Raw genomic sequence first — 17,464 nt, forward strand, 5'->3', positions numbered from 1 at the left:
AAAATCCCTTGATAATAAGAACGTAATCCACAAGTGTTTAAAATAATTTTTGTATAACAGTTTTGATAAATTTTAACAGTGATGACATTTTAACATTGAGTAGCTAACTTTCATCCACATAAAATATTACAGTGATCGGTCTTGGTGTTTTTATCTTACTCAAAGAGAGCTACCAATACTTACCACAGCTATTTGTTTGAACTGTTAACTACAAAACAAAGAGACACTAATAACTCACTAAATTTGTAACACTCACATAGTTGTTTAGTCACCCTACAAAAATTAATTCAGTATAATCGGTTCGATACAAATAAAAGCTAAACAATTTATAGAACAGTGAATAAGTTGCAAATTTTTTTATTAACTTTAAAACTTTAGAATACCATTTAATAATTGCTGATATTTTGAAACATTCTATAAAATTTTTTAGAATTTTTATCAAAATTTCTTTAAACCCCTTGAATTATAAAAATCTAACTAAAGTTTTAAATTTAGTTGAGTCGTATAGCCAATATTTTGTTTACGTTTGAGAAAATACTGAAAATTCTTTGATCACTAATTGTTCCGAAACCCAAAGTTGTTTTTTCTCATAGTTTCTTGAATACAAACTGGAAATGTCAACTTTAGATGAATTTATCCGATCTTCTGATAAGGTTGTAGAATTCAAAGCCTTTTTATCTGGTACCGCAGTTACTAATCATACAGTACACACCCAGATTTTAGGGCAGCCTATGATAAGATTCTGCAAAATTATAATACTGTACAGGAAAATATCAGTGTAGAAACTCTAAAGGAAAGATTCTTTAAAACTTTTGATTCCCATGTTCGAGCATTGTCTAGGGCTAATGAGATTTTAGACTCCATCCGAAATAGTAATATCCCTGCTGTCAACCCCCCTACACCTGTAGTTGATTCTAACCCTTACATATCCTTACCCCCATGCGATACGCAAACTTTTTATGGAGATTATGTCTTTTGGCCCCCCTTCCGTGATATGTTTACGGCCCTTTATATTAACAATTCCCGATTGTCCCCTGTTGATAAACTATTTCATTTACTAAAAAAGACAGAAGGCGAACCCCATGAGATTTTAAAGAATTGTCCACTCACGAATGATGGTTTCAAAATGGTATGGACAAACCTTGTCGAACGATATGAAAATTCTCGTATTCTTGTTAATTCTCAATTGAAAACTCTGTTTAACTTATTGAATAATCCCATTTCTAAAGAATCTGGTCGCTGTATAAAACAACTCCAACAATCAATTAACGATTGTATAAAAAATCTTTCGCTGCTTCAAATAGATACCAAAAACTGGGATGTTATCTTTGTTTTTATCTGTGCGAAATGTCTTCTCGATATCAGCTTACATTTATGGCAACAACACTTGGGAAATAGTAAAGAATTACCCTCTTGGCAAGAAATGGATAGCTTTCTAACTTCTAGGTATCAATCCCTTGAAGGTTTCGCGGATATACGAACTACTTCGTCCGATTCTCACAACAACTACAAGAAATATAATCCGAAGAAACAGAATCTAATAATAATAAAAAGGTTAATACATTTCAAACAAAGGTTAAAACAGATAAGCCTCTAAAATGTCCACTGTGTCAAGATTCCCATCCCTTAAGGTTTTGTCCCACTTTCTTATCAATGTCAGTTGAAGATCGATATTCTTTAGTTAAGAAACTGAAGCGTTGTACTAACTGTTTAGCAGCCTCTCATGATAACAAGACTTGTAAAAGTCAGTTCAGGTGTTCTTTCTGTAAACAAAAACATCATTTCCTCTTACACCGTTCCGAGAATCAACCTATACCCCAAATAGCTAATACTAGACCCTTTAATGATTACCCAACGAACAATAATAACAATAATAATAACCACAATCGCGATTCACACCCCTCACAAACTGTTAGCAATCCTCGTGATAACCCCGAAACTTCAGCTGCTGCTGCAGCAAGATTACGTCAAGCATATTCAACCCAACTACAGTCAACAACACATAACTCTGTTATCCTTGGCACGGCTTTAGTTGATGTTTGTGTAGGTGATGTGCGTTGTGCTCTTATTGATTCAGCCTCAGAAGCCACCTTTATCTCTAAAAAACTCCAAGCTTCTCTGGCAATCCCCACAAAAACTTCACATACCACTATAACTGGTCTTAGCGGTTCGTTATCTGCTACTGCTACTCGAATTTGTACTATTACAATAAGTTCACCTCTAGAAAAACTCTTTAAAACTTCAACCGATGCATTCGTTGTTAATAAACTGACAGGAGACTTACCCTATTACGAACTCTCTTCCATTATGAGTACCAAGTTTTCTGATCTTCCCTTAGCTGATAGCTACTCTGCTAAAACTTCGAATGTTGAACTTTTGATTGGTTGTGATGTTTACCCGAAAATCCTTAGAGATGGTATTCGTTGGGATTATAATAGATCACTCGTCGCTCAGCGTACCATTTTCGGATGGATAATCTCTGGAAAATTACAATCTCCTACCCCTATTCTAAATTCTGTTTCATCATATATGAACCATATCGACTTAAACGCACAACTTACTAAATTCTGGAAACTTGAAGAAGTTCATGAAAAACCAGCCCAATCTAATGAAGATATCTTTTGCGAATATTTATATAAAAATACAACATTTAGAGACGAAAATGGTCGTTTCGTTGTGTCCTTGCCCTTTAAATCTGAATATTCTAATAATATTCCCCTAGGCAACTCTCGCAACTCTGCTTTATCGCAATTTCTCAGAAATGAAAGCAGACTCAAAAATAACCCGAAATTAAAGTATGATTACGACAAAGTAATCGAAGAATATTCAAATTTAAATCATATGATGGCTCTAAATCCCGATTTATCTAAACCCTCTAACTCTTCCTACTATTTACCCCATCACTCTGTGCTCAAACCCGAATCTACAACCACTAAACTTCGTGTTGTATTCAACGCCTCTAACCCCACTACGTCTGGACTAAGTCTAAATGACGTCTTATACCCCGGACCAGTTTTACAACAAGATTTAACTGTCCTTATAACCCGTTGGCGATTGTTCAAATACGTTTTTAATGCCGACATCGAGAAGATGTACAGGCAGATACTTGTTAATCCACAACACACCCCATATCAAAGGATTTTATTCCGAAGTTCTTCCGAAAAGGAACCCCAAGATTTTGAGCTACAAACCGTAACATTTGGAGTTAACTGCGCTCCATACCTAGCCATGAGAACTCTTCTCGAACTTGCTGAATCCTGTAATAACGATTACCCCGAAATTTCTATCATACTCAAAGAGAATATGTATGTCGATGACGTACTAGCAGGATCCCATGACCTTTCTTTAGCCTTAAAATCAAGAGATAACCTAATCAAGATTTTGAACTCTGCTGGATTTCCTCTCCGTAAATGGATCTCGAATGAAAAATCTCTATTACAAGGCTTAGAACCCGAACATTTACTTATGTCTGATACACTATCTACGAACTGTCTTGTCAGATATTGCCAGGTTGTTTGACCCCGCAGGATGGCTTGCCCCAAAGATCATAGTCGCAAAAATGATAATGCAACAGATCTGGAAAGATCAAATCGAATGGGATGATCCACTAAAGGCGGAAACCTTGCGTAGTTGGCTTTCGTTTTTAGATGATTACCCGAACATTAGAATGATAAAAATACCCCGATTTGTAAATTATACCCCCTCATACTTCGTAGAACTTCACGGCTTTGTGATGCTTCTGATAAAGCCTATGCTGCTACCCTATATCTTCGAACAACAAGCGAAACAGGTCACATATCAACTCATTTACTTTTAGCCAAGACTAAGGTTGCCCCAGTAAAATTCGTTACACTCCCCAGGAAAGAACTATGTGGTGCTGAACTATTAGCAAAATTGATCTCAACATTTCTGTCCCAAGTTAATTTTGATAAATGCAATCTACATCTCTGGACAGATTCAACTATTGTGTTATCACGGCTTCAAAAACACCCCTCGCATTGGACCACTTTCGTCGCCAATAGAATCACGTCTATAGTAGAAAAAGTTGGAAATGATAAATGGCGTCATGTTTCCTCCAAAGATAATCCAGCTGATTTGGGATCTCGAGGCCTTACTGCAAAGGATTTGATATGCAATGATCTATAGTGGCATGTACCAACGTGGCTTAAACTTCCCAGTTCTGAATGGCCTTCATTCTTGCCCGTCGTAGATACACACAAAGAAATTAGACCTGTAAAAACTCATCTAAATCAAAACTCCGAAGATATTCTAACTCGGTTCTCTGATCTCTCTCGTGCCATGCGTGTAATCGCTTATATATATATAGATATTTATCATTATATCCACAATATATATACCACATATATATATATATATATATATATATATATATATAATATATATATATATATATATATATATATATATATTTATTTTCTATATATATATTTATATAATATATATATATATATTTTGTTATTTTTAAATATTATATATATATATATATATAATATATATATATATATTGATATATATATATATATATATATATATACTATATATATATACTATTATAAATATATATCATTATATAATATATATATATATTATTATATATATATATCTCTATTATCTATATATATATTTAAATATATATATCGATTTTATCATTATACTCACCCACGTTATAAAACCACATATAATTACCCCTCTCTCACAATATGAAACTTGTTAAACATCGCTTAGTGGTTTCTTGTCAAAAGTTTTACTTTCTCGAATATTCTTTGCTTTCTAGAGGTCAAGAGATTCCCAAAAAATGTACCTTCTTAACTTTTAACCCGTTTATTGATTCTGATAATATAATGAGGATCAATGGTAGATTTTCTCGGAGTGAGATGCTATCTTATGATGAAAGATTTCCTAAGATTCTCCCCTACTCAGGTCGTTTTACCCGATTGTACTTAGAACTTTTACATAAATATACGATACATGGAGAAAATTCTCTTCTAATGCGCCTAGTACATTTAGAGTTTTGGGTACCAAAGCTAAAAAATCTTATAAAAACCGTTATTTTTAACTGCAAGACTTGTGTTTTATTTAAGAAAAAACTGAGTCAACAAATCATGGCTTCTCTGCCACCGGAACGTACGTTTTTATCGCGCCCTTTTACTAATACCGGTCTAGATTTCGCCGGTCCATTTAGTATAAAGTCATTTGCTGGCCGTGGAAGTAAAATAACTAATGGCTATGTACTAGTATTTGTTTGCTTTGCTACAAAGGCAATTCACTTGGAGGCCACTAGTGAACTTTCAACCCAAGCTTTTTTAGCGGCATTTTCCCGTTTTTACTCCCGTAGAGGCACCCCACAAGTTCTATACTCTGATAATGGAGCATCTTTTGTAGGCGCTGCTAACATATACAATAAAACCCAAGAAAACTTCTTATCCCAAGTACGAAAGAACATCCTGTCTCAAAATTCCTTTCAAAACATTGAGTGGCGTTTGAACCCCCCTGGAGCTCCTCATATGGGAGGACTCTGGGAAGCAGGTGTAAAAAGTTGTAAATCTCATCTCAAAAAGATATCTCGTGCACAACATTTTACCTTTGAAGAATTCACAACTATGCTTACAAGAATTGAAGCTTGTCTTAACTCAAGACCATTAAGTCCAATGAGTGACAACCCCAATGAAATAAGCGCTTTGACACCCGGTCATTTTCTTATTGGCGCCCCTCTGCTGTCACCCCCAGAACCAGACTACTCTAGTCGATCACTTAGTTATGCAAATAGATGGAAGAAATTAAATGTACTCCACCATCATTTCGCATGTAGATGGAAAGAAGAGTATTTAAAAGAATTGCATAAACGCATAAAGCGGAAATATCCCCAAAGAAACTTCACTGTTGGTGACCTAGTTGCAATCAAGAAAGATCATCTTCCCCCAAATGAATGGCGACTTGGTCGTATACAAAAGGTTTCCCCAGGTCAAGACAATAACGTCAGAGTGGCGGAAATTATTACCTCAACTGGTCCTATAACAAGGCCAATTGTTAAATTAGTTATCCTTCCCCCTAATAATAACGAATCAAACTAATTCTACCCTTTATTTACAGCACTATGGCTCCACAACACCGTCAAAGACGAAATTTAATTGATACAAGAAGTTTATCTCCCACAACAGAAAGAAGAAGAAACCAACGTCACCAACCAGACTGTCGCTTGTGCAGAAGAGACCACCCCTTACGAACCTGCTATAAATTCAATAATATGAATATAACAAATAAACTCAAAATCGTCAAAAAATATAATTATTGCCAAAACTGTCTGTCCCACAGTCACGTCCTTGCAAGATGTCGCAGCTCAGAGAGATGTCACAAATGTAACCAGAAACATCACACACTTTTACATTTTCATGCACTTGTCAGGCCAACACGCATCGTCAGTCCCAATCCAGAGGGTAATTTGCTCCAGTCAACAGTTTTACGGCCAACTGTAATGGTAAAAGTCCAACTCGGTGGCGAATGGCGTGATGTACGTGGCATAATAAATCCGTCATTCGAAACTAGTCAAATTGCTGACTTCCTACCAACTCGTTATCATCTCCCAGTTTAAAGGTCAAGCTCGCGCCGCACTTGCACAATTACCTTTAAACCACACTTTGTCAATAGACCGGTGGTCGTAGTAAATGTTTTAGTAACCAAAGAGTTGCCACAATTTCTAAGGCCGATGGAGTTAGATGCATCAGTTGCTGAACCGTACAAAAATCTACATCTGGCTGATCCTAAGTTCTATAATTCATCAGAGATAAACCTGATCCTCGGCGCTGACGTTTACCCACATATTATTAAGTCGGAAATTCGTCCCGCTACACTCACTTTACCCATGGCTCAGGACACCGTATTAGACTGGGTCCGGATCGGAAAACTACGCAGAACATGAGTCGTATCCTACATATACATAACTATTTTTTTTATATTTTTAAAATTTCCTGCAAATGTATTCATGAATTATGGCATTGTATAATTTTAGAATTATGAATTATCTTAAAACTAATGAATTTGCGTAAAAAAGTTGAAATTTTATAATTATTTCTGTATTAAAATGATACATATTAAAATCATAATTTTAAATTGTTAATTACTGAATTGTACTTCTTTATATTTGCCAACACTGTAATCATATTTACTTTGTATCTCCCTACTTTAAGATTGAATCTTTAAGTTTGTTTTTATATACATATATTTTTCTGATTTTGTATGCTCTCTAAACTATATGTAAACTTTTGAATTTTTAAAAACATATATTTTCTGATTCCAATTTGCATATGAAATTCTCTTAATTGGAATTTACACTCCACCCTTTTGTGGTTCTTGCGTAACCGCAAGGGGGCCGGAATGTTTAGATCAAGAACATTAAATTAATTTTTATTAAAAACTTTTTATTCATTTTTTATGTTAATTGCCCTTAATTTAATTACCACCAGTATACTGGAAGTAAATACATTTGGTGGTTGTTTTCTTAATATTATATTGATCTCTTGTTTTTTATATCCTTCACATTCGTGAGAAGGGTATATATAAGTTTGTCATTCCGTTTGTAATAGTGCTGTAACATTCTACTACTTTTCACTACTCGATACTACTCAATACTTTTCATTTGGGTACTCAATACTACTCGATACTTTTTATACCCTAAATATAAAATATTAAGTTCTCTTCAATTCCCAATATACGCGTAAATGTCCTGAACTATATATAATTTCTCAAACAAAATTCAGTACATTAACATGAATCGTTTGGGAGGTATTCCAAAAAAGTTGTCCTTTCCCATATAATGCCATACAACGAAATTAGGAACAACATTGTTTGAATTTACTCTACCACATTTGCTCCAAGACTTCATAAACAAACTCTCTATGAATTTTATTAATGAAGATTAATCCAATCTCATAGTTGGTGTAGGGTATCATATGGTCGGGCATGCCCGACTATAATTTCTCACTTGTTAAAATTTAAAAACGTGGTATTTTTCTGTTTATTCGCTTTTTATTATAAAAAATAAATAAATTAGAAAAGTTAATTTTTATTTCAACGTTAACGAATTAAAAAATAAATTAATTTAAAAATTTGTACTCTGAGTGTGTGCCAAACGTAACATTCTACTAGTAACAATTTACTACAAAAAGTAAATGTTTGACATTTATGCATTAATACAATTTCACTAGCTCATTGGTCTACATATATTTTGACAAATAAAATAAAAATTTTGAAAACTAAAAAATAAATAATTCAAATTAATATATAAATTCAAAATTTGTTCTAGAATTATATGTAAAAAATCAATATAGCATACACAAAGTGAATGTGGTGTATGTCAAAATTTACCTTAGGTAAGAGAGATTTCATTTGGCACGGAAGAATTGAAAATTTTCCTCACCATAAGAAAGATTGGATTGAAGAAGCTTTGTGTTTGTTAGAAATCATTGAAAGTAAAAATAATAATTTTTCAACATTTTCACTTTTTAGTGAATTGCGCCTTTCTGTCATTTTGATTTGACATTTTTTGTTAAGAGTTGCATTTTTAACCCTCAGCTGAGTTGTATATTTAGCAGAGTTGCATTTTTATACTATAGCCGTTAAATTTAAACAGATTATGTTGTACTTATTTAACTCAAAAGTATTGAGTAGTTACCTTTTAGTATTGAGTACCCAAAAATTAAGGTAAATACTCGATACTCGATACCCACTACTCAATACTTTAACAGCACTAGTTTGTAATTTCTATAATATAATTTTCCGACCCTATAAAGTATATATATTCTGGATCCTTACAGATAGCGGAGTCGATTTAGCCATGTCCGTCTGTCCGTCTGTCTGTCTGTGTGTATGTTGAAATCAGTTTTCAGAAGACCCCAGATATCTGCGAGATCCGAATTTTTAATAATTCTATTGGAAAAGAACGCTATTAAAAATCAATCCAATCGGTCCCTAAATAACGAAGATATGAGTAAAAATCCGAGACCACCTCTGAAAATTTCATCAAAAATTTAGATTTTTCGTGCATGCTTATGCAGAAATAATAAAACAACAAAAACAAAATGGAGCATCAAACGGTAAATTGTTTTGTTATTGTAATTGCTTGTTAATAAACACAAAGCAAAGAAAGAACATCACGTAACATTACGTTGTCATTGGCTAGAAATATGAAATTAAGTATGTAGAGCCTGGATTAAGTGAGAACCTATAAAAGGGGACTTTCTGGTACTTTTTCGTTCTTCAAAAGGTATTTTTTGAAATTTCTATAATATTGAACCTAGAAACATGAAATTAAGTATGCATGGCCCGGATTAAGTGAGGACCCAAACAAGGGGAGTTTTTGGTACTTTTTCGTTTTTCAAAAGGTACTTTTTGCAATTTCTACAATATTGAACCTAGAAACATGTAATTAAGTATGTATGGCCCGGATTAAGTGAGGACCCATAAAAGGGGACTTTTTCGTTGTTCAAAAGGTACTTTTTGCAATTTCTACATTATTGAACCTAGAAACATTTAATTAAGTATGTATGGCCCGGATTAAGTGAGGACCCATAAAAGGGGACTTTTTGGTACTTTTTCGTTCTTCAAAAGGTACTTTTTGCAATTTCTACAATATTGAACCTAGAAACATGTAATTAAGTATGTATGGCCCGGATTAAGTGAGGACCCATAAAAGGGGACTTTTTGGTATTTTTTCGTTGTTCAAAAGGTACTTTTTGCAATTTCTACAATATTGAACCTAGAAACATGTAATTAAGTATGTATGGCCCGGATTAAGTGAGGACCCATAAAAGGGGACCTTTCGTTCTTCAAAAGGTACTTTTTGCAATTTCTACAATATTGAACCTAGAAACATGTAATTAAGTATGTATGGCCCGGATTAACTGAGGACCCATACAAGGGGACTTTTTGGTACTTTTTCGTTTTTCAAAAGGTACTTTTTGCAATTTCTACGATATTAAACCTAGAAACATGTAATTATGTATGTATGGCCCGGATTAAGTAAGGACCCATAAAAGGGGACTTTTTGGTACTTTTTCGTTTTTCAAAAGGTACTTTTTGCAATTTCTTCGATATTAAACCTAGAAACAAGTAATTAAGTATGTATGGCCAGGATTAAGTGAGGACCCATGAAAGGGTACTTTTTGGTACTTTTTCATTTTTCAAAAGGTACTTTTTGAAATTTCTATAATATTGAACCTAGAAACATGTTATTAAGTTCGTATATCCCGGATTAAGTGAGAACCAGTAAAAGGGGACTTCTTGGTACTTTTTCGTTCTTCAAAAGGTACTTTTTAAAATTTCTACAATATTTAACCTAGGAACATGTAATTAAGTTTGTATGGCCCGGATTAACTGAGGACCCATAGATGGGGACTTTTTGGTACTTTTTCGTTCTTCAAAAGGTACAAAAGGCTTTGAACACATCATGGTGAAGAGTATATAAGATTCGGCACAGCCGAATATATAACTCTTAATTATTGTTCTCTCACTTAATTCTCAATTATTATTTATACTTATTACTGATGTAACTTTAGACAATTAGTTTAGTTAATCATTGGCTTTCAAACAAAAAACAAGTATAAAATAAAACAAAGAGTACATCAATAAAAAAGAACCTGTTCGCCTATAAAACAACAACAACCCCTAATTGTATATTTCTTTTGATCCAGTTGTTTGTGTGTTTCAACAGTGTAAGATCAGTGTAAGCTAAAAACAAAACAAAAATCATAAATTTGCAATATTTAAAAATAATTTATTTGTACCCTACTCCCCAAATATAGATAAATAGATAAATAAATATAAAAAAATATTTAAAAAGATTTTAATCGTTGGCCTGTGTTGTTATTTATTAGCGCAACTCATTATTTATTATTTTATACCTAAAAAAATATGAAATATTTTTATCATCATGATTATCAAGCGAGTTAATAATTATGAAGCTAAAAAACATCCACATGCTAAAAATATTGAAGTATTTGTGTATTTATATCGATACATGACGCTAAACAGAGTAAAAGAAAGCATTATAAACATGTTGATAGTGATATTGTTTGTTTAATAAACATTCCGTACAACAATGTTGTTCAACTTTTAATAAATTTGTTTTTGTGCTACTTTTTGTTGCCAACTTTATTATCGCGCAACAAGAACGTTGAATAAACATTGCGCTCAATAATGTTGCTCAACATTTTACATATTTGCTAATGTGGTGGAAACATCACGCCTTCAGCTTTTTGCTAGCAGTTGTTTTCTAAAATCACATGGGTATTGACTAAACAATACGCTCAACAATGTTGTCCTTAATCTGAGTTGTTGGTAAGAAATCAGGCCTTTTGACTTTTGTATTGCCAAGTATTTTATGCCATCACTAACCACCATCAACATTGACGCTGGTATCATTGATGATGTTTTTAGTTCCCCCTAGTAATTCTTGTATGCGTCGAGGTTGTAGTTGTTGTTATTGGTGGTCGTGTTTTTCATTGACACTCTGAACAATCTGCGAAACAATTTTTGTATTCAGTTGATTGCCAACATTCTTCTTGTGTGCTTGCTTCTCTTCGAAAAAAATAACCCCACACGGAAAAACGGTCGGAACAAAAGCTTCGTGGCACTATAAATTTATGAGAATTATAAAAATAAATAATGAAAAGTATTTAACAATAACAAAAAAAGCTACAGAGCACTCGAACAGTGTCGAGTCATTTAAGTGACGCGCGTTTTTCGTTTTTGACATTACATACTAAAGTGTATAAAATATGACAGACACGGCGGTATAGGCAAAAGTGTGTTCAACCTGAAATAATTTCGAATGTTATGTGTAGTCTGATAGTCAGTCAGTTGGTGTATATTTATTTATCGATAATATATTGACATCTGCTCTTAACGGTAAAATGAATAAATGAACGTCTGTTTTTTATACTTCTGAAGCGATAACAAGACGCTTCAGCAAATAATTACAAATTTATTATTTTTATGATTATTGGATTGAATCGCCGCGTGTTTGTGTTTATTGATATTTTGAAATATATCCGTAAAAGAAAGAAACATCTTAAATGTTTGAAATAATTTAAATAATAAAATGAAACTAAGAAAAAATATCAAGAAAATTCAATATTGAGTTAATGGAAACAAATAAATAAATGTTGTTTATTTTAAACAAAGTTAATATAAAGATATTTTCAATCTTAAAATATGTTCATTTCAATTGAAAATTTTTCAAATTTTGTAGATACATATGTTTGTAAATATAAATATATTAATGGAAATGTGTTTAGATAAGTGTATGATTAAAATCTATTACTTTTCTTTTTTCTATAAACAACCCACGAAAATTATTACTTTGATTTCCGTTTCCGTTTAATTGAAAGTTAAAAAAATCATAAATAAATAAATTATCGTGATGCAAATTAAATTTGGTTAAATATTATATAAATTTACAACAAAAAAGTATATATTTTATATAAAAAATATATAAACATACTTATTATAAGTATATAAAATATTAAAAAAAATCAATGTGTGTATTTATAATATATAAAAATTAAAATCTATTCATACATATTCATATTTTATATAAGTGTTCATTAGTGTAGATTTTTTAAAAGGCGAAAAAATCGAGTAGAAACAAAAAGAAATTTAATAAAAACAAGATAAAGCAATAATAATAAAAATCTTTTTTAAAAAATATTTTTTAAAAATATTAAAAAATAAAACCAGAATACTGAAATTCATCAGCAGCAGCAAAAAAAAAGAAAAATAACAACAAGAATGAAATGCTCGTGCTATTTTTAAATAAATAAATACAAAATTTAATTTTTAATTTTTTTATTCGCTTTATATACAAAATATATAAACTTATACATAAATACTTAAATACATACATTATACATTATAATTTATGAATGTGAATTTCGATGACACTTTTCGTTTGTTTTGTTTTTGTCATTTGTTTTAATTATAAGATTTGAAATTTTTTTTTGCTTTTTTCAGAATTTTTAAAAAACAAAAACCAAAAATGAGATATATTCAGAAATTGTTTGCAAAGAAATACTGTTTTAGTGACGTCGTTTGAAATAATTATTAAGTTTTGTAATACAATTCAATATTGTGTAATTATTTAATGAAAATATTTTCAATAATAAAAAAATTCTAAGGTACGAGTGCCGGTTAATGTGAATAAAGATGTGACTTTAGTTAATAATATTAACCATATCTACAAGAAATATTTGTAATTTAGTAAGTACATATTTGTAATTTTTAACTTGTCTAATTGTAGCAAGTAATCAAAATAATGGTTTTAATTGAACATAAACCAAATACATTAGTAATTTTTGTGAAACTGATAGCTACACGCAAAATATTAAAAACATACGTAAATACTTGACAAAATATATAATTAAAATAAAAATTTTGGACTTTTGATCTATTCAATTAAATCAAATAATATTCAGCAATGCCAAATCTTATTAACTCTTTTCTTTACTAATCGTCATTACTTGAATCCTTTTATGTTAGGTTAAAATATACCTAGGCCTCTATCAGGTCTCGGTTGTGAGCTCCTTTTCATTGAAAATTTTTGTTAGTTCCTTCTACCGCAATATACTTAATTCTACCCTCGTTGAGTCGAAACTATTTGCTCTACTCCGAAGTGGCATGGTTCCCATATTCATCATATGATATCGCTCTTATTGCCTTCTAGCTGATATTGCTCATACTTCTGCCTGGAAGCTACAGTTGTTATTAGGTAAACGGTGGTATATTTCTGTTTTCGATATTCCAATTTAGAGCTATCCATTGAGCAATGTAATGAATCCTTAAAAGTAATGCAGATGGTATGTCATTGCCATTGAAAAGTAAGTTGTTGAGTATGCACAAATCATTACCATGTTTTTGTTATTTTCATTACTTACTCGTTTTCATGGTGAGACAAGTACTAAGCTCGCTCGCTTACAAATAAGAACTTAAATAAGTTATTATTAACAACTTAATAAGAAATTATTTAACGTCACAAGATTTTGAACAAAAAAAGGTGAAAAGGGAACACATTTGATTTCAAAAAAAACATTTTAGAAAAAAATTATACAAATTCAGTCAAATTACATATATAAAGTTGTAATTTACATATTGATTGCCTTATCTAAATGGCGAATATACTTATAAACATTATTATTAAATTCAATAATTGTCAGTTGCGATAATTTGTTATTATTGGCCGTGTGGTAACAACCTTTTAATATTTTTGTTTTGTAATGTAGAAATGTTGAAAAGTTTCGATATAAAATGTTATCGCAATTAAGATATTTTTATTATCAATTTGAATTGATGTGTTTGACTTAATTTTAGGATTATTTGACATTATTGTGATTTATGCTAATGATAAAGATATTTATTACACTATATATTGTTTGTAAGTGTTAAATATTATTTAAGTTTTCTAAAAAAAGTGATTAAGACATTTACGTGGAATTGAATAAAGTTAGTTAAGTTAGTATGTATAGAAAATAAAATATTTGTTAATTTGTATGAAAAACACTAAGAAAAACTGAGTAGTTTTCATACAAAATTTTAAAAATTGGTTTTCCTTTCTTCTTTCTTAATTCGGGCATTATTTTTATTTAGCTGCAATAAGCTAGAAATTTATTGAATCGATAATATTGTAAACCCATATGAAATCAACTCATGTTGCATTACTTTATTAAGATTTCATTGCATGATTTCACAACCAACAATTTTTTATATTCATTCATCCATATAAAATGTATGGACAAACACTCCTCCAATTTAATGAATATCTATTGTTGACTGCACTCATTTAATAAATCAAACTCTACAAAATTTTCACAAATTTAATTCAGAGTTGAAAATCGTACCATAAGATCTCTTGGAATACTGAAACTGTGGGTAACTCCAAAAATATCCTATGGATTGACACTGACGAGAGCAGGGCGAGAATTCTTCTCAAAATGACAAGTCTGAGGTTAGTATGATGGTACGTATTCTGTGTGGACACTAACTATAACGTACCTATGTAGAGCATGTAGAGGTAACATTAGTACTTTCTTTAAAATTATCACACAGATCTACATATCTTGGGTGTGGCTTATTGTAAAATTCTTAGAAATTATATCCAGAAAAATGAGTTTTTGAACATAAGAACAACATGAACAATATCCATAAACCGATATTTTTGAAAATTATGTCTCTAAGTCTTAAAATAATTGTTTAAAAATTAATTCGGAATTCGCAAATAACAAAAACCAAACCATCAACACAGCTTATATGCGAAACAAATACAATTTAATCTCTGTTTTGATTAAAACTTGTATAAAAATGTAAAAGAAGCTTAAATTTTTAAATTCATTATTTGCAAAATTAAAAAGGTTTTATTGCACTAGCTTCCATTGCAAGATGATCATTATAGCGCAGCGTTTTGTTGCCCTTTTCCGTTCTTTTCACTAATATGCTCATTTTTTGTGGCATACATTGTAATAGCACTTGCTGCATTTATATATTAAATAATTATACAATTTATTATTTTGTGTATTTTATTCATTTTTGGTTTTTGTTTTGAAACTAACAAATGCAATTAAATGTCAACAGAGAATTGAAAGAAATTTACAAATAATTTAATGTTTGTGGTTAGAAAATTAAATACATTTTTGTTTTTCCTTTTTAATTTAAAACTTAATGACGACTACAACTATTAACAACAATTACAGAGAACTAACAGAGACAAAACAAAAATATTTAAAAACAAAACAATTATTACAGAAGAAAAGAATACAAGAGAATTGAAAAATAAATAAATAAAATTAAATGAAATGAGCAAAACATTAAACGAATATTTATGGTGTGTGGATTTGAGAAAATTAAAAAATATTAATAAAAACAAATTCAAAGAATTTTATGAAAAACCACAACAACAAAAATAACAACAATTTAAGCAGAAATTACCTGTATCATCAATACTTTTAGGTTTGTATAGCTATTTTTTTAAATTAAGCTTATTTTTATGAAAACAAAAATTAAATAGATTTATTCAAATGACAACATATGGAACATTTGTACATATATATGTATATAAATATTTTTTTATTCACATAGTATATTTTTGTATGTTTAGCTTTTGTGACGACATATTTACTCATGCATGACATTGACACTGTATGTGTCTGTTTCCGTTCTATTTTTAACAAAAAGTTCATTTAAACTTTGAAGGATTTTCATTGTGTTTGCTTTATTTTCAAGTAATTTTTTTTAATAAGTGATTTATGGCCCTTTCGGTGTCTTTCTTTATTTACAAATATCAATGAAAACTTTTTCATGTCATAATTAAATGGAAATTTGTTTCTTGATGAGCTATAATTATATGAAATAATAACTTTTTCTTATAATTTACTGCAGTAAATTAAATTATATGCTTCAGTAAACCTTTTCCAGAGAAAAAAAATTTCCACTTGCAATCATTAATGCTAAAAATGTGGGTAGTTCTTCAAGTGGGTAAGCTACATTAATTAAAAACAAGTAAGAGTTCTATATTCGGCTGTGCCGAATCTTATATACCCTTCACCATGATGTGTTTAAAGCCTTTTGTACCTTTTGTAGAACGAAAAAGTACCAAAAAGTCCCCATCTATGGGTCCTCAGTTAATCCGGGCCATACAAACATAATTACATGTTCCTAGATTCAATATTGTAGAAAGTGTAAAAAGTACATTTTGAAGAACGAAAAAGTACCAAGAAGTCCCCTTTTACTGGTTCTCACTTAATCCGGGATATACGAACTTAATAACATGTTTCTAGGTTCAATATTATAGAAATTTCAAAAAGTACCTTTTGAAGAATGAAAAAGTACCAAAAAGTACCCTTTCATGGGTCCTCACTTAATCCTGGCCATACATACTTAATTACATGTTTCTAGGTTTAATATCGTAGAAATTGCAAAAAGTACCTTTTGAAAAACGAAAAAGTACCAATAAGTCCCCTTTTATGGGTCCTTACTTAATCCGGGCCATACATACATAATTACATGTTTCTAGGTTTAATATCGTAGAAATTGCAAAAAGTACCTTTTGAAAAACGAAAAAGTACCAAAAAGTCCCCTTGTATGGGTCCTCACTTAATCCGGGCCATACATACTTAATTACATGTTTCTAGGTTCAATATTGTAGAAATTGCAAAAAGTACCTTTTGAAGAACGAAAAAGTACCAAAAAGTCCCCTTTTATGGGTCCTCACTTAATCCGGGCCATACATACTTAATTACATGTTTCTAGGTTCAATATTGTAGAAATTGCAAAAAGTACCTTTTGAAAAACGAAAAAGTACCAAAAACTCCCCTTGTTTTGGTCCTCACTTAATCCGGGCCATGCATACTTAATTTCATGTTTCTAGGTTCAATACCTTTTACGTTTTATTAAAATCCTTCAA

At 30.9% G+C, this 17,464-nt stretch overlaps 4 protein-coding genes across 8 annotated transcripts in view; all 4 read left to right on the forward strand.

Moving 5' to 3' along the window:
• Positions 1-1,653: 1,653 nt before the first annotated feature.
• Positions 1,654-3,519, forward strand: LOC111688723. The gene has a single exon (XM_046952438.1). The coding sequence runs from the start codon at positions 1,654-1,656 to the stop codon at positions 3,517-3,519; it is 1,866 nt and encodes a 621-aa protein (XP_046808394.1).
• A 40-nt stretch (positions 3,520-3,559) lies between these two features.
• LOC124420223 lies at positions 3,560-4,146 on the forward strand. The gene is made up of 2 exons (XM_046952439.1): positions 3,560-3,639; positions 3,717-4,146. The coding sequence occupies exons 1-2, from the start codon at positions 3,560-3,562 to the stop codon at positions 4,144-4,146; spliced, it is 510 nt and encodes a 169-aa protein (XP_046808395.1).
• Positions 4,147-5,123: 977 nt separating this feature from the next.
• On the forward strand, positions 5,124-6,092 carry LOC124420224. The gene has a single exon (XM_046952440.1). It carries the CDS (start codon positions 5,124-5,126, stop codon positions 6,090-6,092), a length of 969 nt encoding a protein of 322 aa, XP_046808396.1.
• Positions 6,093-11,551: 5,459 nt separating this feature from the next.
• Positions 11,552-17,464, forward strand: part of LOC111690792 (FMRFamide receptor) — a 48,513-nt gene continuing 42,600 nt past the window's right edge. Inside the window, exons 1-3 of one of the 5 annotated variants that reach the window (XM_046951919.1) lie at positions 11,552-11,922; positions 13,027-13,272; positions 15,756-16,011. The gene's annotated coding sequence lies outside the window, so the exon portion shown is untranslated. The remainder of the gene's footprint in view (positions 11,923-13,026; positions 13,273-15,755; positions 16,012-17,464) is intronic. The other 4 variants (XM_046951921.1, XM_046951918.1, XM_046951920.1 and 1 more) reach the window with 4 other exon arrangements.

The sequence above is a fragment of the Lucilia cuprina genome, chromosome 5 (genome assembly GCF_022045245.1).
Source record: "Lucilia cuprina isolate Lc7/37 chromosome 5, ASM2204524v1, whole genome shotgun sequence".
Lineage (NCBI taxonomy): Eukaryota > Metazoa > Arthropoda > Insecta > Diptera > Calliphoridae > Lucilia > Lucilia cuprina.

Bases quoted from the DNA above. Each gene is read 5' to 3' on its own strand.
- LOC124420224 (XM_046952440.1), top strand. From the start codon at position 5,124: ATGGCTTCTCTGCCACCGGAACGTACGTTTTTATCGCGCCCTTTTACT.
- LOC124420223 (XM_046952439.1), top strand. From the start codon at position 3,560: ATGATAATGCAACAGATCTGGAAAGATCAAATCGAATGGGATGATCCA. The intron at 3,640-3,716 runs GTTTTTAGATGA...CATACTTCGTAG, and splicing joins ACCTTGCGTAGTTGGCTTTC to AACTTCACGGCTTTGTGATG.
- LOC111688723 (XM_046952438.1), top strand. From the start codon at position 1,654: ATGTCAGTTGAAGATCGATATTCTTTAGTTAAGAAACTGAAGCGTTGT.